The sequence below is a fragment of the Meriones unguiculatus genome, chromosome 7, assembly GCF_030254825.1.
Source record: "Meriones unguiculatus strain TT.TT164.6M chromosome 7, Bangor_MerUng_6.1, whole genome shotgun sequence".
Lineage (NCBI taxonomy): Eukaryota > Metazoa > Chordata > Mammalia > Rodentia > Muridae > Meriones > Meriones unguiculatus.
In genome coordinates, this window is record NC_083355.1 from 31,724,726 (window position 1) to 31,752,400 (window position 27,675).

At 43.6% G+C, this 27,675-nt stretch overlaps 1 protein-coding gene across 4 annotated transcripts; it reads left to right on the forward strand.

Moving 5' to 3' along the window:
- On the forward strand, positions 1 to 25,256 carry Dgke (diacylglycerol kinase epsilon). 4 transcript variants are annotated; one of them, XM_060386996.1, is made up of 11 exons: positions 1 to 758; positions 5,776 to 5,935; positions 10,272 to 10,391; positions 12,319 to 12,462; positions 12,760 to 12,917; positions 13,382 to 13,433; positions 15,306 to 15,419; positions 16,582 to 16,653; positions 18,794 to 18,921; positions 19,484 to 19,547; positions 19,892 to 25,256. In XM_060386996.1, exons 1-11 carry the CDS (start codon positions 301 to 303, stop codon positions 20,069 to 20,071), a joined length of 1,650 nt encoding a protein of 549 aa, XP_060242979.1. In that variant the 5' UTR covers positions 1 to 300; the 3' UTR covers positions 20,072 to 25,256. The 4 variants fall into 4 exon arrangements, with proteins under 4 accessions (XP_060242979.1, XP_021504485.1, XP_060242980.1 ...); XM_021648809.2 differs by having other exon boundaries at positions 9 to 758; positions 19,484 to 19,595; XM_021648810.2 differs by lacking the exon at positions 19,484 to 19,547 and having other exon boundaries at positions 3 to 758; positions 19,892 to 20,026.
- The last annotated feature ends 2,419 nt before the right edge of the window (positions 25,257 to 27,675 follow it).

Below are 27,675 nucleotides of genomic sequence, written 5' to 3' on the forward strand. Positions count from 1 at the left end.
GCCGCCTCACCCCACGCAAATCTCGCGGCGCAAGGGTGGGACGGAGGCCGCAGGCTCGGCTGGAGGTAGAACCCGGGGCCAGGCGAGCGGACGCGGTTCTCCAGAGACCTCGCGAGAGGGACGAGGCCCCGCGCGACGGCCGTTGCGAGCGCGGTGGCCGCAGGCCGGGCCTGTGCGTCCTGCGCCTTCCCCGGGTCCGAGGCCGCGCGCGGAGAAGACGAGCCGCAAGCCCACGCAGGGAGTCCTAAGGCGAGCCCGCTGGGCCCGGCCACTCCCTAGGCCACGCCCCGGCTTGGGAAGATGGAGGAGGACCAGCGGTCCAGCACATCCTCCCAGGGCCTGCTCCCCGATGGCCACTTGGTCCTGTGGACGCTGTGCTCCGTGCTGCTGCCGGTATTCATCACCTTCTGGTGCAGCCTGCAGCGGTCGCGCCGGCAGCTGCACCTCAGGGACATCTTCCGCAAGAGCAAGCACGGCTGGCGCGACACGGACCTGTTCAGCCACCCCACCTACTGCTGCGTGTGCGGGCAGCACATCCTGCAGGGAGCCTTCTGTGACTGCTGCGGGCTCCGCGTGGACGAGGGCTGCCTCAAGAAGGCCGACCAGCGCTTCCCATGCAAGGAGATCGTGTTCAAGAGCGACTGCAGGGCCGCGGATGACATGCCCCACCACTGGATCCGCGGCAACGTGCCTCTGTGCTCCTACTGTGTCGTCTGCAGGCTGCAGTGTGGCAGTCAGCCTAAGCTCTGCGATTACAGGTACGGCCCTTGTGGGAGGCAGGATTGCAGACGGTGGGGTGGCGAGACCCAAATTCATCTCAGCGAATGACCTAAACCATTCGCAGGCAATCCCTGGTACCCTTGGCAATTGTTTGTTTGTGTTTCTTTTTTTCCTTTCTGAGACAGGGTCTCCTGTAGCCAAGGCTGGCCCCAAACTCACTGGATAGCAGAGGCTGACTTTGAACTTGTGGTTCTTCTGCCTTCACTCCCCGCGGCACTGTGCGCCGCCAGAGCCAGTACATGGGGATCCAACCCAAAGGCTTTGAGCGTGTTACTCGAGCACTCTGCCAACTCCACCACCACCCCCGACTTCGCCACCCCTGCCAGGGCTCTCCATTTTTCATCAAAGGCCTCTTAAGTGTTGCCTGCCTCTTGGCTACTCTATAGCACCCCATTTTATATAAGGAAAACTGGATGGCACGAGAAATGACTTTATGCCAGTCACCAAACCAATGGTTTCTTGGTTTGAAACTGTGAAAACAGTGCTTTAAATTTCTTCTGCTAACACAGCTGTTGGGGTCAGAGTGAAAGGAGTATTTTATGTTTCCCATTTGTTTATTTACGGGCGGGGTGCACATTTGCAGTGGAGTTGTGTATGCAAGTTCCACCCCTTGAATCTATCTAATAGATCCATCTGCTCTGCCTCCCGAGTGCTGGGATTAAAGGTGAGCACCACCACCAGCCAGGCTGGCCTAATCTTTTATTCTTTTATATATATATATATTTATGTATATGAGTAATGTGTTTTCACACATACCCAGAAGAAGAACTCAGATCCCATTACAGACGGTTGTGAGCCACCATGTGGTTGGTGGGAACTGAACTCAGGACCTCTGAAAGAGCAGCCAGTACTCTTAATCACTGAGCCATCTCTCCAGCCCTGCCTGGCTTAATTTTTTATTTTTGTCTTTTGTAGTTGTATGGTTGTGGGTCTTTTTACTTACAGGTGTATCTGCATTACATGTCTGCTTAGTACCATACCACGGAGTCCAAAAGATCCCCTGAAACTGAAGTTATGGAGGGATGTGAGCTGCCATGTGGGTGCCGAGAATCAAACACCCAAACAGCCAGCGCCCTTAATCATAGAGTCATCTCTCTAGCCTTCCATTTAACTTTTAAAAAAATGTGTTTGATTAGCCAGGCAGTGGTGACACATGTCTTTAATTCTAGCACTTAGGAGCCAGAGTCAGGAGGAGGATCTCTGAGTTCAAGGCCAGCCTGGTCTACAGTAAGTTTCAGGACAACCGTGGTAAGACTCTATCTCAAGAGACAAAACAAACAAAAGTAATTTACTAGATTTGGACCTGGAGAGGTGACTTAGCATTTGCACTAGTTGCTCTTCCAGAGAACACAGGTTCAATTCAAAGCTCCCGCCTAAGAAGGGTCAGAAAGGAATGCAGGGTCATCTTTGGCTACAGAGTTCAAGGCCAATCTGGGATACAAGAGACTATCTCAATATAATTAAATAAATTAAAGATAAACATGCATATTTCATAGCTATGACAAAAAGATTTCCAGGTAAATAAAAGTATATGCAGTTATTAAAATCTAATGAGGCTGGGCAGTGGTGACACACACCTTTAATCCCAGCAGTTGGGAGGCAGAGGTGGTTGGACCTTTGTGAGTTTTAGGCCAGCCTGGTCTACAGAATGAGTTCCAGGGTAGTTAAGACTATACAGAGAAACCCTCAAACCAATAGCAACAACAAGAAAAACCTAATGAGAGGGCCATCAAGATGGGTAGACTTTTGATTTCTCAAGACAGCGTTTCTCTGTGTAGCTTTGGCTGTCGTGGACCAGGCTGACCTTGCACCTGCTTCTGCCTCCCCGAGTGCTGGGACTACAGGTGCCACCACACCAGCTTTTGTAGACTCCAAGTTTTACACCCCAAGTTTGCCACCAAGTTTTACAGCCCGAGTTCAGATTCTCCAGAGTCCACAGAGTAGAAGGAGAAAACAGACTTCCAGAAGTTCTCCTCTGACCTCCACACATGTGCTGTGGCGTGCCCCTGTCGCACACACATGATACATTAGAAGAGAGAGAGAGAGAGAGAACTTTTTCTAAACTAATGAAAGATGGATATGGCCAAGGCTACATGGTAAGACCATGTCTCAAAAAAAAAAAAAAAAAGTGGTGGCACACATCTATAAATCCCAGCACTCAGGAGGCAGAGGCAGTCAGATTGCTGTGAATTCAAGGCCAGCCTGGTCTACAAATCAAGTCTAGGACAGCTAAGGCTACACAGAGAAACCCTGTCTCAAAAACAACAAACAAACAAAAAAAAGATAACTGTGGGCTGGAGCTGGTGGTACATGCCTTTAATCCTAGTACTTTAATCCTGGGGAGAGGCAGGCAGATCTTTGTGAGTTCAAGGCCAGCCTAGTCTAAGAAGCACATCCAGGACAGCCAAGGCTATTTTTACACAGAGAAGCCCTGTTTCGGGGGGAAAAAAATAAAAGACTGTTGTTATGTTATGCAGGCACTTCAACTGTAGCACATAACTGACTTCAAAAAAAGGCAAAAAAAAAAAATCTAACCTAGTTATCTAACCCTCTGAAGTAAAACAATAGAATATCTTTTTTTTTTTTTTTTTTTTTAATCATCAGGACTAGTTTTTAGGTACTAATGAATAGCATTTTTTTTTTTTTTACTATGGAACACTTCATGAATTTGCAGTCATCCTTTCAATGAACAGTACTTTAAAAAAATGTTTTGAGGGTCATAGGAGGAGAAGAGGGAGGGAGGGAAGGATTGGGAGGAGAAAGGGAGGGGGCACAGCCAGGATACAAAGTGAATAAGTTGTATTAATAATAAATAAATATTTAAAGAAGTTTTTAGAGACTGGGATGTAACTTAGTTGGTAGAATGCCTGTCTAGCATGTATCTAGAAGCCCCAGGTTTGATTCCTAGTACCACGTAAACTCCTCTGGTCGTGTATGCCTGTGATCTCAACACCTGAGAGGTGGAGAAGAGGATCGTAGAAGTTCAAGGCCAAGTAGGGAATTTGAGGCCAGCCTGGAATATATGAGACCCAAAGAAAGAAAGAAGAGAAAGAGAGAGAAAAGAAAGATTCAATAGAGCAAAGATTGAATAATTTATTAATTAATCCACATAACATAATATTACACATTTCTTTCTAAACCTTGCTTTTAGAAAATATATACTAGCTTAGGAAAATATTCCTGATACCAACTAGGAAGAACACAGTATCCAGAATGTACAGATCATGTTCCTACCTGAAAAGCATTTTTATACTGTAAAACTGGGAATAAGTGTTCCAAAAGAATTGAGTGGCTGGATATAGGTGATTTTATAAGGCCACAATCATTTGTAAGCCTGTGCCAGGAGACTGAACCAAGGCTCTGCCCTTGTTGGTGGGGAGGAAGGGTTCTTCAGGGGGTTAGATTTATTTCACGTGCACTGGGTGTTCTGCCTCCATGTATGTCTGTGTTCCACATGCGTGCCTGGTGCCCCCAGGTCAGAGGAGGGTGACAGATCCCCTAGAATTAGCATTACAGATGCTTATGAGCCACCATGTGGTTGCTGGGAATCTAACCAGCTCAGCCGCAAGAATAACACATACTCTTAACTGCAGAACCATCTCCCTAGCCCCTGTGTTTTTTCAAGACTGTAGGGTTCTTTCGTTGTGGTTGTTTTGTTTCAAGAACAGCACTTTCTGAAGGGAAACTGATTCCTCACAATGTGTCCCCTATGCTTGTCTCTGTGGTGGTAACAATTGACCTCCCAAATCTGATTAGCTGTGCAGGTGTGAAACCAAGGAGTTAAGTAGAACAGTGTCTCATAGTCTTAGTCAGCTTAAAAATTGGTGGAGAGATTTGACTCTCTTCGTCACAAATAAATGTGATGATATGGGGAAAAAGAAATATAATGGTTTAGAATTAGCTGGGCCACCATTGTATATAGGTAGGTTATAGGACATTTAAATAGCATGAACAAGTTCTGGATTGCATCCCCAGTACTGGGGAAAAAAATGTTTACCCAAGCCAGGTTTGGCAGCACTTGTTTATAATCCCAGCATTCTAGAGCCTGAGTCACTAGGATTAAGGTTAAAGGCCAGAGAGGACCAAATAGCAATAATAACATACAATAATAACACATACAATGGTTGAAATAAAATAGGAATTAGCTATAGGCTACCAGTAGATGGAATGTTTACATCAGCTATGTAAGCATCTGTTGCAGTTGAAAGATTTGTAAATGTCAGGAGCAAGCTATGTTATAATTGTTTCTCAACGCATCGTGCAGGCATCTGTTTTTAGCCATCAGAACTCTTGAGTAAACAGCAGTAATTACTTGACAGATTTCAACACCCAAAGGGAAAAGACACCTTTAAAATAGAAGGCCAAGATCTAACATTCAGCAGGGAAGTGTTCATTCCCTCCTTTTTAAATTAGTTAATTTTATCCTTCTCTGTTGGCCTGCGCTTGCTCAGTCAGATGTGTCTTATTTGTGAGTGGATTAAACGGCTTAGCAGATTAATAATAGAAAGCCTAAGTCGCGCCAGCGCTAGTGCCTGCCTGTTGCTGGTCCTGGCACCCAGTACAGAGGGAAATCTGAATGCACACATCCTATTTTTGTTTCAGAAGTAGATATGGAAACTATTTATCTGCTCCTAAAAGAAATGGGATTTTTACTTTCCACATACAAGTTGAAAAGTTTCCAAACCAGACCTGAGGAACCACAGATATTATAAACAGGTTTCAGCTAAAGCACACACATTTCCAATGTGTTCAGCTGTTCTGTATTGACCTCGTTATGGGGGGAGGGAGGTTGTACCTATAGGAGTTGCCATGTTACAAAATTGCCCCAAGACGTTGTTGTTTTAAAAATTATGATCATAAGTAGTACATTTTTGTGAAATTTTTTTATTGTGTTTATTTTTGTGTAGATACACTGTTTTAACCTTGACCGAATGTCATTTTTTGATTAGGAACACTAATTTTAAATTAATTGACAGCTGTCTCTTCTTTCCTCAGGTGCGTTTGGTGCCAGAAAACAGTCCATGATGAGTGCCTGAAAAGTAACTTAAGGAATGAAAAGTGTGATTTTGGAGAATTCAGAAATCTCATCATCCCACCAGGTTATTTAGCTTCCGTTAACCAGATGCGTAAAGACAAAAAAACAAATTATGAAGCGGTAATTAGTTTATTTTTTTTTATAAATTTATTCACTTAAAGTTGGTATATAAGGTAGTTAGTTCTGTATATTTGAGAAAAATTGGGAAAATAAGAGGACAAGGGATATAAAATGTTATTGTGGTATGCCATAAAACCTTACCCAAGGCACCGGGCACAGTGGCATACACCTATAATGTCAGCACTTGGGGTGAGTACAGGCAAGTGGATCTCTGTGAGTTTAAGACTAACCTGGTCTACAAAGTGAGTCCAGAACAGCTGAGGCAACACATAGAAACCCTGTCTCAAAAAACAAAGCAAAAAAAATTTACCCAAGACCCAGCATGATGGCAGCCAACTTTAATAGCAGCACTTGGGAGGTAAAGGTAGCAGAACCAAAAGTTTAAGGCCAGTTTAGTCTATAGAGCAAGTTCTAGAATGCTTAGCAAAATCTGATTTCAAAAACTGAGAACCAGGGGCTGGAGAAATGACTCAGCAGTTAAGAGCACTGGCTGTTCTCCAGGAGACCCAGGATTTGATTTCCAGCACATACGTGGAGTAAGAACCAGCTGTAACTCCAGTACGTACGTAGGGATCTAGTCCCCGTTCTGGACTCTAGACGTTGCTTTCATATGGTATACAGGTATAAGTGCAACCAAAACACTCATACAAGTAAAATAATAAAAGAGGCTTTAATCACAGTACTCAAGAGGCAGAGGCAGGAAGCAGACAGCTCTCAAAGAACAAAGCAAAAAATTAGGAATAATGAAAAACCAAAAATTTCAAACTAATACATCTTCAGATACATTCAGAAAAGGAAAACAGAAGAGACCAGAGAAAATCTAAATCCAGTGGCTAAAAGAGCGTCAAGTGTATTAACTGGGGTAGGCTCACAAATGTTAAGGTTGAGCAACATCATGAGACCACAAGTAGGTAATCATCCAATCTCGGGACAAGTAATGGTCAAAATGTAGGGACACTAAAAATGTCCTGCAAAATTGCCATTGTGTTATATATGAAGGTACATACATAAATCAACTTCATATTAAACTTGGATCCTCTCTCCAAGATACCCCATTATGTTTGTGCAAACACTCCAAACCAAGAAACACTTCTGGCCAGGCATGATGGTGCATGCGTTTAATTCAAGCACTCTGGGAGGCAGAAGCAAGTGTATCTCTCAGTTCCAGGCCAGCCTGGTTTACAGAGCTAGTTCCAGGATGAAAAAGTATCTTTTATTCACCAGAAGTAATTGTCTGTTAACCTAGGCCTAGTCCTGGAAGCTTCTAGCCTCCATACAATCTAATCTAGGCCTAGAATTTTTGAGCCTCTGAGACTTGCTAATGAATAAGCTCACCCTTTCTAGTTCTTTCTGAGTGCTGGCTGACTTGTTCTTTTTTTTCAGCTGACTAATTCAAACTGGCTTCGCTTATCTTCTGCCTGAATTGCTCTTCTTGACCTCATACTAACTTTGGCAATATGTTCTAATCTTCTGGCCATTTTCATTCTCTGGCTCATTCTGTCTTCACCGCTGTCTAGTTTGTTTTCTCTCTGCAACCTGTCTCTATACAACTGTCCTGGTCAAACTGCCTTCTCCCTCTGCCCTCTTAAATTGCCTTTTCCTGTGCTGTTCTCCTGAGAGTTGGGTGAATCCTACTCTGTCAGATACTTCCCTGATTTGTCACTTTGTCTGCCCCTCAATTAGACATCACTTTCAAACAAGGGTGCTTCCTTCTACAAACTAACTTTATCTTCATTGTTTGGGATTAAAGGTGTGCATTAAGGGCGTGTCCACATTCCAGAGCAACCCTGGTGCTGGATTAAACGTCCTGTATGGACACCTATCACTTGCTCCAGATCTGCTGGCAACAGTCCAGTAGAGGGAGAGACATAGTGTCTGTCTGTATATTAGCTGGTGAGCCCAGCAGGCTCTGATGGGTAGTTCCAAATTCAGGATCCCACAGGTGCCCCTGATTAAGATCTATGGAACACCAAACAAAACCAAAATTAGTAAATAAAAGAAAGAGGTTTATATATTGTTGGGGAGTGCTTGGGGGGTGGGGTGGTGGAAAGGAAATGGGAGGGGAGAACCAAAATACACAATACACAAGTATGAAAGAATAAAATGATGCCGTAGGCATCAAGCATTTCAGATAAGGGATACTCAACCTATGTAATGTTTTAAGTATTTGAACACAGCAGTTGTGTGTTAAATTATGTGATGACTTTGGTTGTTTTAGAAGCAAAATTAGTAAAATTATTGAAAATTAGTAAGAACCCCATTTTCAACTTAGCTTTATATTAATTTAGCAGTAGAGTGAACTGCTGTATTAATGAGTTCTTTAAATTTATTTCTTGTGTGTGTGTACGCGTGCGTGTGTGCGCATGTACTATAAGCACGTGTGTACTCATACATTACACACATGCATGCAAACGCTCAACAGGAAATGAAAACAAAGCATGTTTAACTGTGTGCTGCGTTTATTTCATGGGGTGCACATGTGCCATGGGCATGCGGGGAGGTCGGACGTTAGCTTGTAGGAGTTGGTTCTTTCTGCCAAGTAGGCTCCAGGAAGTGACCAGAGGCATCAGGCTTGGAAAGAAGGCCTTCTGTCTGCTCAGCCCTCTTGCCAGGCCCTAAATATTATTCAGAAGTTATTTAGAACATTTAAATATGCCATTCTTATTGAAAAGGACTTCTGGCTGTCTTCTGAGAGGCAGTTATGAGCCACCTAAAGTGGGTTCTGGGACCCACACTCAAATCCTCTTCAAGAGCCCCATGAAAGTACTGTTTAAAGAATGATAAAGGGGCTGGAGGGAAGGCTCAGCTGGAAAGAGCACCAACACTTCAGAGGGCCAGAGTTCAATTCCCAGCACCCACCCAGCAGGTCACACTGTCTGTAACTCCAGTTCTAGGCTAAGGGATCTGCTGCCCCCTGACTTGGGAGGGCACTCCATTCTCATGGTGCACATACATGCAGACAAAACACACATGCACATAAAAATAAATTTAAAATACATTAAAAGTTGATTAAACTCATCCTCTTGGTGGTGGCACACACCTTTAATCCCAGCACTGCAGAGGTACAGGCAGGCAGATCTCTGAGTTCAAGGCCAGCCTGATCTACAGAGTGATTTCCAGGACAACCAAGGCTACACAGAGAAATCCTGTCTCAAAAAACAAACAACAAAAAACAGTTGATTAAATTTGATTTCTTAAAAAGGATGATATGAAAAGAATACAGTAGAGACTGGGAAAGCGATTCTCTCAGTAAGTACTTGCTGTGCAAGTGTGAGGACTCAGTTGTCACATCTATGTCAAAGGCTGAGCATAAGGGCATCTGTTTGAGACCCTGCCCTAGAAAGGTAGAACTCCTAGGGCTCAGTGGCTAGCCAGCCTAGCACAACTGACAAGCCCCATGACTATCAGGAGACCCTGTCATGGATAACCTCTCATGGAACACCTTTCATCCCAGCACTTGGGAGGCAGGGACAGATTGATCTGTATGAGTTTCAGGCAAACCTAGTGAGACTCTAAAGAGAGGTGGGGGAAGGGGCCTCCTGAGGAACATATCCAAGGGGGTCATCTCACCTCCGCATGGAGATATATACTGTTATGCCAGGTTCACGGGACCCTCAGAGACCACCAGGAGGCGACTCGATGCAATTGCAAGAGAGCTTTATTACGAGAGTGATCGAACTCGGGACCCAAGTCTCACTGGTGCAGCAGTAGAGAAGTGGGACCCCGAGCTCTGAATGAACAGGATTTTTAAAGAGAAAGTCTGAGCAGGTTTCCATGGCAGCAAGCAGGGGGGCACAAGCCTTGACGTTACAGAATTGGGTGAAGTTTAACAGGGTGGGGTGACCTTTTCTGAGGCACACAGTCACAATGGCTATTTTTCTAAACCATATCTGAAACATTGGGGAGAATTTTCCCACCCGATCTCAACTGATTCCCATTGATTATTGCCAGGGAGTTTGTCTCTGTTTTCTATGAAGCATTTATTCTGTTATATTTCCTGGAGGCTGTTGCTAGGAGAGTTAACTTTGTTTTCTGCCAGGTGTACATTCTGTGGTATTTCCTGGTACCTGAATTCAGTTCCCAGTCAAGATCTTTATTTCAAAATGGAGTTCTATTCAGGCTATCTTAAGCTCTTCGATACTACATAAGAAGTCTACATGGCGTGGAAGGTCAAGCTAGAAGGGCCTCTGCCATTCCTGGGCTTGTTCTTCATTAGTGTGTTGGTAGTACTGGCGTGGTTCTCACTTGAGCAAAGTACAACACCGTTGTTACTAAGGAAGGTTTTATGTTTATGTCTCCCAAACACGAACCCCGTTTTGTTCATCTTCATTTTTAGCTAGCTTCTAAGTTTGGAAAGCAGTGGACCCCATTAATAATCCTGGCCAACTCGCGGAGTGGAACTAACATGGGAGAAGGACTGCTGGGAGAGTTTAGGATCCTGTTAAATCCAGTCCAGGTAACTAAAGAGAAAAACCTTCCTTCCTACATCACCTTGTTTTCAGCTTTTCTTTTCTCTGAAATGTAGTAGTTACTGATGCCCTTTATCACTACCTAGTCATAGGAAAGAATCATAATTATAACAGACTCAAGCCCTTCAAATATAAAGTAAATCAAAAACCCTATCACCTAGGAATCCTGTTTCAAGGGAAATGAAGCTTGATGCCCCACAGAGATGGGTGCAGATGTTTGATGGCAGCATTATCCATAATTGTCTAAAAGTGGAACAGCTTGACGCTGTCGGCTGCTGAGTGGATAAACAAAGTGTGTATTCACAGAGTGGAATACTTTTCAGTGGATGAAAGAAATAAACTGTATATGATAGTGAGTGAACTTTAAAAAAAAAAAAAAAAAAAACACTGCTGGGCTGGAGAGATGGCTCAGAGGTTAAAGAGCACTGACTGCTCTTCCAAGGGTCCTGAGTTCAGTTCCCAGCAACCACATGGTGGTTCATGACCATCTATAATGAGATCTGGTGCCCTCTGCTGGCCTGCTGTCACACATGCAGGCAGAACACTGTATTAAAAAAAAAAAAGTCTTAAAAATAAATAAATAAAAATTAAAGCAAAACAAAAAAACCACTGCTAAGCCATTGAGGCTGAAGGACTCATACTGTATAATTGCATTTATGTGACCTATCTAAAAGTCATGTCAGTAGAGACGGAGATGCCGGGGGCTGGAAGTGGGAAGTGACTATAGGGACCTTCTTGAAGCATCTTATTAAAAAAGAAGCGTTAGAAATTGGATTATGTTAATAGTTGCACAAACTAAAACCTTCTGCTTGTTCGTTTACAGAAAGAATCTTTTTGATAAGTAAATTATACCTTTACTTTTAAAATGGGGGAGGCATGCCCTTAAAATTGAATGTACATAATCCAGGTGTAATGGCACACTCCCATAATCCCAGTACACACAAGGCAGAGACAGGTAGAACTCTGAATACAAGGACAGCCTGGACTACACAGTGAGATCCTCTCTTAAAACACATTTTTTTAGAAAAAGATTATATGTTTGTCCTAGCAGGAAACAATCTACTTTGTAGCCATCAGAAATGTTACTGCTGTTTTTCCCTCCAGTTAATGCTTTTTATATCTTCAGTATTGAAGCAGTAACCCAAAATAAAGTGTCTTCACATGTAAGAACACATATTTAGTTCCTAGTACTAAAGAGAGAAAGTGATGTTAACAGTAAGATACACAAATTTGTGTTTCCTCAAGGTAAATATTTTCTATGATTGCAGTATAGCCTCATGATTACAAGCCTGGTGACTAAGGTAACTTAATTTGTGGTGATTTATTGAGTTTCCTACTGTTGGAAGTTGAGATTGTACCTGCACTTGGATTACTATAAACTATATCACAGAAGCCACCTATACAGAGAACATTAGTCTCTTAAGTATTTTTCTGTATCAATAATAGTTATAAATATTCAGAGTCCTTACATTTTAGGTTACTGTGTATTTGTCAAAATTATTTTCTAGGAATTTGCTCTAGTGCTGTTTTGTTTTTAAGGCATAAAGTACGTAACACTAACCAAAGGTGAATTTAACACACTGTAGTTTGATGTGAATAGAAAATCAAAAACGATCACAGACTTGGTTTGAATTGTATTTCAGCATCTGCAGAATCACAGGCAACTGACTTTAACTCTTGGGTCTCAGTGTTCTACCTAGTCAGTAGAATGAGGCTGGTTCCTCCTTTGTAGGTCAGTGGATAGGACGAGCCACAGTGAACAGGAGGTTCCCTGTCTCTGGAGAACTGTAAAAGGAAAATACATAATAGCCAGTGGTGCTGCTCAGCTACAGGCCTGTTCATCACAAGGTAGTCCTCGGCAGGTGAAGGACAATGTTGGGTAAAATAATTTTTTTCTTGTCCTCTCACTTTTAGGTGTTTGATGTAACCAAAACTCCCCCAGTCAAAGCCCTGCAGCTGTGCACTCTTCTTCCTTACTACTCAGTTCGAGTCCTTGTCTGTGGAGGGGACGGGACTGTGGGCTGGGTCCTTGATGCAGTTGATGAGATGAAGATTAAGGTATCTGTCTTTAATACTATTGTAATGGGGGCTGATGATACAGCTTCATAGTAGAGCCCTTGCCCAGCATGTGTGGGTTCAGTCCTTAGCACCGTCCCCCAAAGAATGAAATTAGCAGGTGATTATTAGAAGATGAAGCCAATTTGGATAGTTGGGAATGAGACACTGATTCAGTAGTTAGCACAACCTACAGTTGTTGTATTTGTGTCTTTGTTACTTTTAGTCTTTAAATTTTATAAAATACTATTATGCTGCAATCTAAAGAGGAAAATCTGCAGTACATCTTCTATATTCTAGGGACAAGAAAAATACATCCCACAGGTTGCAGTCTTACCGCTGGGAACAGGCAATGACCTGTCCAACACCCTGGGCTGGGGTACAGGCTATGCTGGAGAGATCCCAGTTGCACAGGTCTTAAGAAATGTGATGGAAGCAGATGGAGTCAAGCTAGACAGGTAAGCTACACTGTGCTAGCAAGCCTGTTATTTGAGCTTGGGGGTGTTATTTGCTACACATGAAGACTTGTGTAGCCATAAAATTTAATGGAAGTTTGGCCAGGCATCGTGACTCATACCTGTAATCCCAGCACTTGAGAGGTTGAGGCAGGAAAGAGTTACCATGATTCCAAAGCCAGCCTGGGTCATAGAGTTGAGACCCTGTCTCAAGAAACCAAAAACAAGTTAAATGCAATTTAAGTGAAAAGAACTGTATTTGTTGTTGTACTTTTAACAGGTGCTGGTGTCTTGCTCCTGGTGTTATATGTGGTTCAGTTATAAGCTATACCAAAATTTGTATACTGATGTAGATGTGGATACATCTTCAAATGCTTTAAAATAGAAATTTTCATCTCTCAGGCTATCTAGAATAAAGGTTTTTTTGGTAAAAGTACTGTTTTTTTTTTTTAACTTCTGTTTTTTAGATGGAAAGTGCAGGTAACAAATAAAGGATACTACAATTTAAGAAAACCCAAGGTACGTTTCTAGCAGTTTAGTGAATGCACACCGAGTGTCTGTGGTACAGGATTCCAGGCGGGTAGGATGGAAAGATGGGGTAGCTAATGGGAGCTGGGTACAGAGCAGAACACCCAAGTGCCTGCCTTAGTCACTGAACTAACTGCACTGGCTTTGGTTTAACTTCCCCCCCCCATTGACTTATGTCTGGGGAGGTGCTAGACGAATAGTTTGCCGCTGAGCCACGTCCCCAGGCCCCAGCTGTGCTATCAAATGTGCTACGGAAAAGGTGGTGCACACCTGTAGTCTCAGCACTTGGGGAGGCAGAAGCAGGCAGATCTCTGTCAGTTTGCCTGGTCTACAAAGTGAGTCCAGGACAGGACAGCCAAGGCTACACAGAGAAACTCTGTCTCAAAAAAAAAAAAATGAGAGAGAGAGATTATTGCCCAAGGGCATTTATTTAACCTGGCAGACCAGGTTAACGTGGGTCAGCAAAGAAACAGGGTTTCCCACACAGAGGTGGAAAAGTGTCAGCAAATAGCAGATAATACAGAGATAACTTGTTACTGAGAATCACAGTCGAATCTCACGTGTGCTGCCCCATGTGCTCTGTCACTGAGCTACCCATAATCTCAATCTGTATTTTAAGAAAAATCCTGAAGATAGTGTAACCATAGCTTACAGACACAAGGAGAGCCTGGAGAACAATTTAGACTTTCTTTTCAGTTTAAAGACATTTTAAAGTTAGACTGATCAAGACTTAGCAACTGATGCCAACAAAAGGAGTAAAGCAAATATATAGCTACTAGAATTCTAATTTTTATAAGAGACATCAAAACGATGTTAACCAAGTATTACGGTAAATAAAAGGGATCAGGCTAATAATGCTTATTACTAGCCCTATTATTATTATGGCAATATTATTTAACCTGCTATCACAATCAATTAAAGACCAGACACCTGTTAGATTTTATAACTGTCTTATAACACCGTGGGCTGGGCAGATAATTCCACCTACACTCTCTCAAATTATCCTCCCCATCCACCTTCCAGCCCGCATCCAATGCCATCTGCTTTAACCATTCCTAATTGGGCTGCCTCCCATCCATAATTCCATAGATACTTGTTTATTGTCATCTGGGTCACTTTCTCCATCCATGCCATTCTCAAAGTCATTCCTTCTGGCCCATGGGGTTCTCTCTCCACCTAACCCATGGGGGCTTCCTCTTCTCCTCCTGTCTCTCTCCTGTGATTCTCCCGTCCCTAAACCCTGGAAACCTTAGCCACACTTACCTCCTTCTGCCCTGCCTAGGAACAGGGCTTTTAATCACCAATCAGGGATAATGGGGACATTCCTTCTCATCACATGGTTACAGGAGCTAGTTCAGCATTATTAACAGTGCCCATGGCAGGGCGGTACCCAGATGTCAAGGCACTGAAATCAGCATTTGAATACATAGCACCAACAACCAAGAAAATAAAAATGAGGAATGTTAGGCTTGGAGTTAAATAAAATGCGTCACTTGGCATGGTGACTCAAATGACTGTGGTGTTGAACAAGAAGCTGGAGGCTGATGCCTGCTGAGAAGTGAGACCAGAGCTAGACGTGTCGACAGAAGAATTGAGAAAACACAAACTAAGGGAATAAAGAGTTAAGACACACACAGTCTGAAAATTGCAAAGAAGGAACAAAGCAAGACTGCATGCAGAATACAGAACCATTCCAGGTGGGAAGCTCTGGGGTGCCAGTGTAAGCAGAAGCGGAAAGTGGGACTCCTGTAGTTCACAACCTCACCAGGCAGTGCGTGGCAGGCTGTGGAAAGTAAACAAAGTATGGAGACTGAGCTTGACCTGTGCTTGGCACAGCTGTTACAGTCTGCTCCTCTCTCCCAGGAGTTCACAATGAACAACTACTTCTCTATTGGACCTGATGCCCTCATGGCTCTCAATTTCCACGCTCACCGTGAGAAGGCGCCGTCTCTGTTTTCCAGCAGAATCCTTAACAAGGTGTGTTGGATAAAATAACATTTCCTGCCTATCACCGAAGGTACAGTAAAAACCAACAGATTCAGATCCCACTGACTTATGGAAACATTTGTGTGCTCTGTTGTGTATAGGGTTTCAACTTAATATTGTGAACATACTTTGTTAATGATAAGAGTGTTAAAATCAGAAGTTGGACTATTTTACTTAGATGGAAGTTAATTGGAATATGTTGAAGTTTATCTTAAATAGCTGAAAGAAATTCTAGGGAAAATAATTTTTTTTGGTTATGTCACTAATAGAGAAAATATATTCTGTTGGATTAGGAAAGTCCCACAGGCAGATGAAGTAAGGAAAGGGGTATTTGTTATGCATGGCTTTTAGCAAAGTCATCCCTCCAGTTCCTAGCATAGCTGAATCCTTTGATAAAAGTGGTGTTTGTATTTGTGTGTCCCCCCACACGTGTTCATGTCTTCCCCTCCCCCATTTTGTATTTATTAAGACAGTTACTTTATGGACTTTGCTGTGTAGACTGGGCTGACCTTGAACTTACAAGGATCCACCTGCCTCTGCTGGGATTAAAGGTGTGCTCCATCGTGTCTGCCTCTGTTTAGTTAGTTTTTTGTTGTTGTTGTTTTGTTTTGTTTTTTATAAGTGGTGGCGCAGACCTTTAATCCCAGCACTCAGGGAAGCAGGGGCTAGTATATATGTCCGTGAGTTCGAGGCCATCATGGTCTACAAAGCAAGTCTGTGACAGCCAGACTAGACAGAGGAACTCTATCTAAAAAAAAAAAAAAACATTTTTTTTGATTGTAAGCCAGAGGCAATGTTCTTCTGTCCCTTAGTACCCAGGCCACAAAGCAGCAAAGGCTTACAGCAGAGGAGGAGCCTTGCCACAGTGTCTTTGTGATGCGTTCATGCTACATTTACAGTGTCTTCCTTGGGTTGTTTTTGGTTTTGCTTTGTTTTTGTTTTTGTTTTTTAATTTTTGAAATAGGGTTTCTCTGTCTGGACTCGATGAAGAGCAGGCTGGCCTCAAACTAATCTTCTAGATCTGCCTGCCTCTGCCTCCTGAGCGCTGGGAATAAAGGCACATGTCACCACCGCCCAGCTGTCTTTTTAATGATGTTTTAATTATAGTGTCTTCATAATGTTTTAATGTCATATTATTGTTCATTTTTTATAGGCTGTTTATTTATTCTATGGAACTAAAGATTGTTTAGTGCAAGAGTGTAAAGACTTGAATAAAAAAATTGAGGTAAGCTACCAATGTCTTTCCTAAAAGTTTGGGTATTGTCTGGATTCTGAAGTTCTTTAACAAATGCTGAATTTTCTGTCACCATACTTTGTTTGTGGATGTGGAGTGTTTGTATGCCAGGCACTTGGCTATGTTCTTTCTCTTTGTTTGTTTTATGTGTATGAATGTTTGGCCTATATATAATGTAAGTGAGCCACTGTGTGCCTGGTGCCCTCAGTAGTCCAAAGAGGGCACTAGGCCCCCTGGAGCTAGAGTTCAGGACAGTTGTAAGCTACCATGTGTGTGCCCGGGAACTCTATAGATAGAGTAGCAGGTGCTTTTAACCCATGAGCCATTTCTTCAGCCTCCACTTAACTAGATTCCTTTATATTCATGATTCCTCTAAATTATCACTACAACCCTATATGGCAAGCATTACTAAAATCCCACAGACAGATCTTGTCTGAAATTAATTTTCCTAACATAGTTCATGGCCCTAGGAACTAGTAGTCACAACTTGAGCCCAGGTTTGTCCGCAGAGTCTGTGTAACTGGTAAGCTGACTGATAGCACATTTAAAGTCCCTAACACAGCGCTGACTCATCTGAATGTTCAGGAGAATCTTAAAGATTAATTCATCTTTTTTGATACCTCATATATTAGAGCAAATAAAAATGTATAAACAGTAAGAATAGGGTGTCGTCGAGTGTGTATTGCCACAGAACCCTGGCATCATTTTTAGCAGTCTGTGTATCTTGCTTACTTCTAGAAAGATTCTGTTATGGTTAATAACAACAAAAACATGAACTAGAAAATCCCGAAAGTACTGAGAGATAAGAAGGGGAGAAATGATAAACATCTTGGGGCAAGAATGGACAACGTGAGCATGCAGTGAGGAGCCGGGAACACTAGCCCTAGAAAGCTGCTGCCATTCAGCAAGCCCTTAGCTGAAAGCCTCTGGGAAGCCTCCCAGCAGAGAAGGAACTGCAAGATTCTCAGCGAAAGTGTTCTTGAGTGTGGTGCTGGGATCAAACCCGGAGCCCAGACACTTGTAAAAGAGCTTCAGTGCAGAGCATGGCTTGCAGGGAGGAAGAGGGCAAGAGCCACAGCTGAAGACAGACAGACAGACAGAGGCCAGGCCACAGAGTATCATACCAGCCTGTTTGGAACTTGCATTCTGCCCCAGTACAAGGGTAAGCCGGTGAAGGCTTGTAGTGAGGGAGTGATGGCTTGGTGTGTCCCAGCTGGTGTGTTACGGTCCTTGAGAGGCAAGTATACAACCTGCTAGAAACCTTAGAGGGGGATGGCGCGTCTTGCCACACTGTATTGTCAGGAATGCGAGGTACAAACAGTGTCATCTGGTTTCCTACCAGAAACCACTGTGGGGAGCACAGTATAGATCGAGCAGGCTCCTGGTCTGGGAATGTAAGGCGCCATGCTTCTTTCTCCTAAGATGGGAGATGAGAGTAGGTTGCGGAGGAGCATTTGCTGACTGTTTTGTATTGAGTGGTTTTTGTTTTATTACTTTTTTTAATTATGTGTGTGTGTGTGTGTGTGTGTGTGTGTATCTAGGAAGGTACTCAGGGTATGCAGGTACTCAACCAGTTCTAGGGCAATCTGATGCCCTCTTCTGGCTTCCCTGGACACCAGGCGTGCAGGTGGTACACGGACATAGAAGCAGAAATTCACACTACACATCACATTTTTAAAAGACATAAATCTTTAGGAAAAAGAAAGGCTGGATAGTCGGGATTGAGAAGGGCGCTGTTGGTAACTTGATTAAAAACTCTTCTGCTCGGGGCTGAGGGGACAGCTCGGTTGGTGAAGGGCTTACAGTGTAAGTGAGGACTTTCCAAGCTCCAGAACCCAAGTTAAAAAGTAATAGCCAAGTAGTGACACTCTCAAAACCAGTGTCTGCAGCACCTGTGAGGTGACACCTGAGAGTGACTCCACGCACATGTGGAGGAATAAACCAATTAATAAAGAATTAATTTTGTTCTATGAGGAGAAGACAGGCCGGGCTGCCCTGAGTTGAGGTAGGAAATTGTCTTCTGCTCGGGCATGTCTCACATCCATGAATATGCTTGTTAAAGTTCGAGTTCCTGTAGAGAGGCGTGGAGATAGGTGCCAGGTACTGACTAACTGCTTACATTTCTTTAAAGCTAGAACTGGATGGTGAGCGAGTTGAACTGCCCAACTTAGAAGGGATCATCGTTCTCAACATTGGCTACTGGGGCGGCGGCTGCAGGCTGTGGGAAGGGATGGGCGATGAGACCTACCCTCTAGCCAGGTACGTACCTTTGCAGTAGCACTGGGTGATTGGTTTGCTTTGGTTTCGAGACAGTCTCACTATGGAAACCAGGTTAATCTTGAACTCCCCAGTGCTAGATGATAGTTGTTAGTTACCACCGCTGGCTACATCCTGGCTTTGTCACTTTTCTCTAAAGTGCTCTGTTTTTTGTTGTTTTGGTTTTTGTTTTGTTTCAAGATAGTCGCACTGGTGTCCTGAAACTCACTATGTAGATCAGGCTGGGCTTGAACTTAGCCTTTGCCTTCCAAATGGTAGGGTTAAAGGTGTGAACCACTACCCCCAGCCTTCTGTTTTATTTTTGGGGATTTTTGTTTGTTTTTAAACTTTTTCATTTCCCCAGGTTTTTCCTTTTTTACTTCTGTGTATGTGAATAATAAGATGACAGAGTAGGGTATGATGACACAGCATTCCTTTAATCCAGTGAATGAATGAATGAATGAATGAATGAATGAATAAGTTGATGGCCCACCTGTAAGTGTTTTCCGTGGATAATTTGATTTTACTGCTTTCTGTAATCCATATGTTGTTCTTCCAATGTTAGACATGATGATGGCTTGCTGGAAGTCGTTGGAGTGTATGGGTCTTTCCACTGTGCTCAAATCCAGGTGAAACTGGCAAATCCTTTTCGAATAGGACAAGCACATACAGTGAGGGTAGGTGACACAGTAGTATAACGAGCTATTTCCAAGCCATTGATATGGAGAAAACAGTATGCCTCTATCACTTTCCCTAACCTTTATAGCCTATAGCACAGGCTTGCAGGAAGCTGGCCAGTTAAAGAAATAAAATGCCCACTGGAAAAGAATCCCTAAACAGTCTATTGAAAAGGTATATTCAAATTAGTTTTTTTAATGTCAAAGGTTAAGGTCCTATAGGAGATAGTGGCAGTTAGGAACACTGGCCTGTAGCTTCTGGAACTGACACTTTTCTGACTGTCTCCTGATTGCAGCTGATTTTGAAGTGCTCCATGATGCCCATGCAGGTGGATGGGGAGCCGTGGGCCCAAGGGCCCTGCACCGTCACCATAACGCACAAGACGCACGCGCTGATGCTCTACTTCTCTGGAGAGCAGACAGATGATGATGCTTCCAGTCCTTCGGATCAAGAGGACCTAAAGGAGGCTGAGTAGAGGGGTAGAATGGAACAGGATCTGCCCAGACCAGTAGAGACACGGTCATCCACAGGAAGGACTGTTGGCACTCCAGTCTCCATTTCGTTCCTGATGTATGTGAGCGGAGTAAACAGCGTTTCCACAGCCGGGCTTTGGTATCACAAACACATACTCTTTTGTCAGCAAGGCACTCTGATCATCGGTTATCAGAACTGAAAGAAACAAAGTTCCACGGAGAGGAAACGCCCCTCCTGGCTGGATGTTTTAAGACTGGAGCTCACCCTGCAGTGTGCATTGTCTTGATGGACAGGACATGGATGTTTTTGATATGGTGACGACAACATAACATGTTAAAAATTAACTTGCCTTTTGGACTGTCGTGCTTAACACTGGGCTTGCTCCTGCTGTGTGCTTTCTAAGATTCCCCACACCCCAAACCACACGGACTCTGCATCCTGACTTCTAGGAGCGCCTGAGGAGAAAAGTGAAAGAGAGTCGGTACTTAGAATTTTCACAGTAGTATATTTTCTGTCATTTTTAGGCCTTCAGGTATTTAATGATCATATTGAGCTGAAATGCAAATTTTTGGGTTTTGTGAGGGTTTTTTTTTTGTTGTTGTTGTTTGCTTGAGCAATACTAGGGGTTAAATCTAGGTCCTCTGGAAGTCTAGATGATTGCTCTACCATTGAACTACACTCCCTACGCTGGTTATATATATATGTATATATAATCAAATAGGGATCAGTGTAAAGTTTAGAGAATTTTTGAATTAGAACCTCTATAATTCCCAGCTTCTCTTTAGACTAAAAGTAGTGTTGGCAGTGGGGGAAAAAAATACACATAATGGAAGCTTCTGAGTCAGATTAATTACTCAAAAAAAAAAAAAAAACCCAGGCTGCCTGCCTTCACGCTGAGTGGTCTTGTGTTGTGAAACACTGCAGGACCCATGACAGTATCACCCTCGGAGAGGGAAGCGCTGCCGAGATGTTTGTATCGTATTTATTTCAAAGAGAGAAAGATATATATTTTTAACTTAATTTATTATTTACCTTGTAGCATGATGCTCGTGTTTAGCGTTTACATTGTTTTGTACAGCTTTATTTGGTGAGGTGGTCACACAGATCTGCTGGTCACAGTCACGTAGAACTCTCTTGGTTCCCATGGCATATATACTCATCTTTGCTCATTCCTCAGACTTTAAAAGGGAGGGCACATGATGAAGAACTTGGGGTTTCAAAGCGCCTACGCGTCGATCTTCCGTTGCCGAGTACTTACTGAAGGCAGTTCCATGGCTGTCCGTTAGAGGGTGCTCTTCTGCTGTTGTCAGCGGCCTGCCTCTGCAATGAGCTGTACCAGTGGGCATCTGGCTTGGTGTGTTTCTGACAAACAACATGTTTTCACTTGGTAGTCTTGCATGAATTAACTTCTGAAAGACTAGAATCTATTCCCCAAACCACCATTTATCTCCTTTTTAATGGCTTATTATGGATCTACAGTTGGTGAATTGCCATAAATGTCAATTTGAGTCACCTCAGGCCGAGACCGTGTTTTGGAAAGTACAACTTAGTGATATGTATTAGTGAGTACATCATTATCTAAAGTAACTTTACACTGCTAAATTAACTTCTTCCACCTGTTCCTTTATGGTAGCAAATTCTACCACTGAAGGTGTTCCACAGGTTTGTCCCAGCTTCCTCACACAGCTTCACTCTGATCACTGCAGCCGAGGGCGGGCCAGGGTTTGCAGCTTTTCCCTTGTGACCTGATCCTGTTCGGAGTGTAATGAAATTCAACCTCAGATTCATGGTCGGTTTGTTAGTTATCCTCTGAGGCGCACTGTGAGTTGACTTGGTTATCATTCATACCTGTAAATCATTGTAACGCTCATTTGTGATTGCAGCAGATCATTAATTCCAGGCTGGCAATCAGAATAGTTGGGGTAACTGTAGAGCTGCCCTACGGAGAACAGGCCGTGTCCCCTTCCCACACACACCATGTCCTTCACTCAGGTCCCTTCTGTAACTTTGATAATACCCTGTCACAAAGCACACCAGTATTTTGTGTTTACCACAGCTCACACTTCAGGCACCAGGTTACCCAGCATTCCAGATACATGTACAGGCACAGGCCTTATTTGAATACAATTTGTAAGACTTGGGATTTTCAAGTTATATTTTCAGTGGCAAGAATGTCTCACCAGAGCTCTATACTTCACATACTGGTTCACCGTGAGACCCCTCTGCTCTGTTTAAAGTTGTCTCCATAGCAACATAACTTACACATTCTCGGGAAAAACTATAAACCATCTCTTTATCTATTTTCACATCTTTTTCTTCCCTAATACATTCCTCAGGCCTCATGAACTTAGCGGCTTAACCTCCCAAATACCAGGCAGCTTCTCTCAGTTCGTAGGCATCTGTTCTACTAGTCAGAGGCATTTCTGTCTAGAATACACGTTGCCCCGTAGTGCAGTAACTGAGTTGAAATGTTTTCCATTTTCTGTAACTCTTTAGCTGTGAGCCTGTAATGTAACTGATATTTATAAAAATTTTATAGTGAAAACTATGTATTTTATTTTTTTAGAGTTTGAAAATCTGTAGTACTTGCCTTTTGGACATTTGTGTATCTGGTTGTAACATAGACTGACGCAGAAAAGTTCTTTTTGTGCTGTAAACGTAGCATGTCAGAAAGAGTAATTTTCATCTGTAATATAAAGTAAAATATTTCTAATGTACACTGTGGGATTTTTAATTTGCACTAGCTAGAAAACTTGAAAGGTCATGTTAGTTTGCACATTGTGTAGACCTAAATACATAATCTGATCAGAAAGGTCACTAGAATAGGTATAATTTCTACTTTTGTTCAAAATGAAGTATTGAAGCAAGAAACCAGCACTTTATATTTAAAATGTGATGGGTGGGATGGGGTTGTTAATTTGGTAGCTGTGGCTTTCTTTAACTTCTGAACAGTTTGGAACAGGGAGTGTTAAGTAGATTTGTTTATTTGTGAGATAAGGTTTCTCTGTGTAGCCTTGGCTGTCCTGGGATGCTTTGTAGACTCACAGAGATCCGCCTGCCTCAGCCTCTCCAGTGCTGGGATTAAAGGCCATGCCCAGCTGTTAGGATTATAAATTCTAAATATATATTCATATATATTTAGGAATTTTTTTTTAGTCTAGAAATTTTAGAAGAAAAATAGTTTTGTTAGTTCACCCCAGTCCCCATGAAGTCCCATGCCCAGCAGCATGGGCTCTGGCTTTGGCTCACCTTTACAAAGCCTGTCCTGTGTTTCTAGAACCCTCAGACCTAGCCCTGCAGCTCAGGTATCCATCCGAGCCAGGAGGCCAGGCGTGTGGTTGACGGGTGAATTCCTGAGCCGGGTTGTAGGACCGAGGAGCCCCCTTTGTTTTAAACAGCGCCCTTGTTTGTATTAAATTGGCAGTGTACGCTGTTATAATCCCTACACCTAGAGGCCAAGTTCAAGGCCAGCCTTGCTATATGTAAGGACCTTTTCTCAAAAAAAAAAAAGAAGTTTACATCCTAACCCAATTGGTGACCTAACTACTAAAGCAACCATAGTTCCTTGTGTAAATGCGGTCTTTAGACTGCTGTGCAGACCCTTGGAGGACTGGGAGCAGAGCCGGTGAAGCAGAGTGAGCAGGTGAGCGGGTGACCCTTCACTCCCGTGCAGCACAGCAGACTGCGCTGAACCTGCACCGCACTGAGCCATACCCAGTGACGGGAGACCAGTAGGTCAAGGGTCCCCACTACTTAAAACACGATTCTCAGTTGAGCATGATAGCGGTAGCTGCAATCTCAGGAAGGGGCAGGAGGATCTCTGAGTTCAAGGCCAGCCAGCCAAGACTACATAAACCCTGTCTCAAAGGAACAAGGTTTTTATGTGTAGGGGTGTTCTGTCTGCATGTGTCCACACCGTGATGGTGCCCAGTGAGGCCAGGAGAGGGCGTGAGAGGGGCTACACTGTGAGCGCTGGGAGGTAAACTCAGGTCCTCTGGAGGAGCAGCCAGTGCCCCTCACTGCTGAGCCGTCTCTCCAGCCCCAAGATTATATTTTTGTAAAAGGGATTTGGAAAGTACTTTCTTTGATGACTTTGATACATGGTTGATTTTCTAATGAGTTTTTAATGCATTCAAAACTGTGTTTTTTTCTGGAAATGCTCTGTGGGGGGGTGGGTGTCTCAGTGCCATTTGGAATATACTCATTTGGCTATCTCACAGCGTTCAGAGGAATTTTTGTTGCGTAGTAAAATACCAAACTTGGCCTCCGTTCCTTGTGTTGTGACTGTCATGTGGAAATTGCCTGTGTATTCAGTGACTACTTTACCTAAATACACACGTCTTTACCCTGATGCCCCTTGCTGCATAGGGAGTATGAGGCCGCTTACTGGTCTCAGAGTCTATATCCTAAGATTCTTGAGGAAAGCATATTAAAAAGTCAAGTTCTAATACAGACATTGGCAATATTTAGCCCTCTGGGAATACCTGTAGAATATAATCTACCCAGGAAGTATGTAGTCATGATGCTTATCCTGGACCAAAATCGTTTCCTCAGTCTCTGTAAGGATAACCTAGGCTACTCAAAGGAGGAGCCAGCACAGAATACACTGAACAGGAAAAGAACTCTGGTGACTGGCATAGAATGTTGAAACAGGGAGAAGATTGTTTCCTAAGGTTTTTTTTCTTTCCCCCTGTTGGAGCAAGACAGCATCCTGATTGGATGGGCAGATTTGACAGGCTAAGAAATGAAGCATCAGACGGCACTGCGTGGCCCTTTAGGTGGTGATTGCCTCGTACAACTTTTCTTCTAATTGCCGGGTTCAGGGCCCTCCTAGTCCTTACAGCTCGATCCACTTGAATGATTGGGATGAACAGACTGGCCCTCTGTTCTGTGATTCTGCCCTAGCCTCACTGGGTCCTCGATCCTCTCACAAGAACTCGTACCTCTTAACTCACGGCCTTGAAGATAGTCAATGACTCCACCGGAGCAGCCAGCCACAGTCACCCTGCTCCGGGCGCAGTGCTGACCTCTGCCAGTGTTAGTTATCCTATGTAATTGCTTCCGTTTGAGTTGGGTCTGCCTCCTGCGATCAGTGCCTACAAACAGAAATGTAAATGAAAGCATTTGATATGTTGAAGATGTATCTGCCTGTTTTAAAATAAAGTTGAAAGTGTAGCACTTAGAAAGCGCAGCGGGTGTGTGTTTGTCAGACAGCAACGACACAAAAAGAAGCTGTGAGTCTCCACCAGTGCTCACCAGTCTTCAGCAGGGCCAACATACTTCATGGCGAATTCTAAGTCAGTTATTTTTGGGTGGAAAAAAGAAAATAGAAAAATTACAGTGCCCTCTGGGCGTGGTGACGCACCTTGTGGTGGTTCAAATGAGAAACGCCCCATGCACTCACGTAATAATCGGTCCCAGTTGGTGGAACTTTGCCGAGAGTTAGGAGGTGTGGCTTTGGAGGAGGTTTGTCCCCAGTTGGTGGAACTTTGCCGAGAGTTAGGAGGTGTGGCTTTGGAGGAGGTTTGTCCCGGGAGTGGACTTTGAACCTTCAGAAGCCTCCCCGGGTGCTCTCTGCCTCCTGTTGAGGGTTTGAGTTGTGAGCTCTCAGCTGTCCCAGCCGCCGTGTCTTCACCGCTCTTCCATTAGAATTTAATTAAATGGCTCTGAAGAGGTGGCTTATCAGTTAAGGACACTTGACTGTACAAGCATGACAACCCAAGTTCGGATCCTGGCACCCGCATGCCAGGCTGGTGTGTTCCCTCAAATCCCTGTAGCCTCGGCGTTCAGGAAACAGACAGAAGGATCCTGGAACTTGCTCCCTACCAACCAAGGAAAAACAACCCAGGCCCACACACACCTTTAATCTCAGCACTTAGGAAGCAGAGTCAGGGATCTCTGAGTTTGAGGCCAGCCTGGTCTACATAATGAGTTCTGGGACAGCCAGGGCTAAAAAGTGAGAATCTGAGTTGGAGGGTACAAGCCACACCGTATGCCCCACAGTGTGGCACAATAACATCCGTAGAACATGTGTCATTCATAAAGCAGTTCCAACCAAGTGTTTTATTCCTTTCAAAAAAATTCAAGTGAGCTAGTTGTGGTGGCACAAGCCTGTAATCCCAGCACTCGGAAAGACAGAGCAATCGGGTCTCTGTGAGTCGAGGCCAGCCTGGTCTACAAATTGAGTCCAGGACAGCCAAGGCTACACAGAGAAACCCTGTCTTGAAAAACCAGGAAAAAAAAAAAAACTCAAAAAAATCAAGTGAATCAGAAGAACAGATATAATTTCTATTGCCCAAATCATGACCTTTATTCAGAAAGGTTAATGGCATGTTTGAGGTTGTCCTGACTCCATTTTGCTTCTGCCCAGAACACTTGTCAGGCAGCCTTCTGCCCTCCCTCCAACAACAGCCAGGTCTCTCTTGGCAACACATTAGGGGTTTCCATGACCCTAACCATGGCCTAGATGTTTTAACCAAAATAATGATTATACAGGCAAAACATAAAATAACGGGAAAAGGTATAAATCAAAATTAATTGTCATGTTGTACCTAAAATAATTAGGTTCTGTCAAAACAAATGTTTCAGGGTTACTCTGACCTCATCTAAGATTGATAGAATTGTGTTCTTTTGCCTTTAAAAACACTACCCTTGAGAGTCAACACCAAGAGACTCCCAGGTATTGGCTTCACCCTTGGTCATAGGCCAAAAAGTCAAAGAATTCACAATCTTGAGATTATTGGCTTAATCGGTATGATGCTCTGTATCTTTCTCGTGTGGATTTATGTCATCACCAATGTTGTATAGAGTGAGAACACCAATCCACAGTCTTTTTTTTTTTAAGTTTATTTTTATTTTATGTGCATTGGTGTTTTGTCTGTATGTATATCTGTGTGAGGGTATCAGAGCTTGGAGTTACAGCTAATAGTGAGCTGCCATGTGGGTGCTGAGTCCTCTGGAAGAGCAGTCAGTGCTCTTAACCACTGAGCCACCTCTCTAGCCCCAACCCACAGCCTTAAGACTCTGAAATTCAGTGTGTTTGGGTCTCCCTTTCCCCAGCTAAGTCATACCATCTTCTGGTAGGTGAGGGGGTTCTAGCTTTCATTGGGTCACAGGCAGACTTCTCTAGGCAAGTGTTAGGGTTTCATCCTGTTGCTGGGATCAGAGGCAGGGACAGGGTTTGTTTCCACAGGATGAAATGCATTGCTGGAATTCAGGGCGAGGACTGGAGCAAGGCTGGAGGGAGGCACGCAGGCAAACAGGCACAGCAGAGCCGGAAGGAGGTGCTTGCTGGCTTGCTTTCAGGCCAGCTTAGGCTCAGGACCATGTATGTCTGGGGGGTGGGGGGTGTACAGCCATAACTCCGGGTTGTCAAGTTGACAGCTGAAGCAAACTAAGACAGGGCTGGACAGATGGGTCAGCAGTTAAGAGCAGGTAATTTCGGGGGACCAGAGTTTGGTTCCCCGCAGTCGGATTGGGTAGCACAAAATCGCCTGTAACTCCAGCTCCATGGGAGCCAATGCCTCTTCTGATCTCCAAAGACACGGTACACTCATGTACAAACCCATGCGCACATTTTTTTAAAAAATTAACTAGGATGGCAAC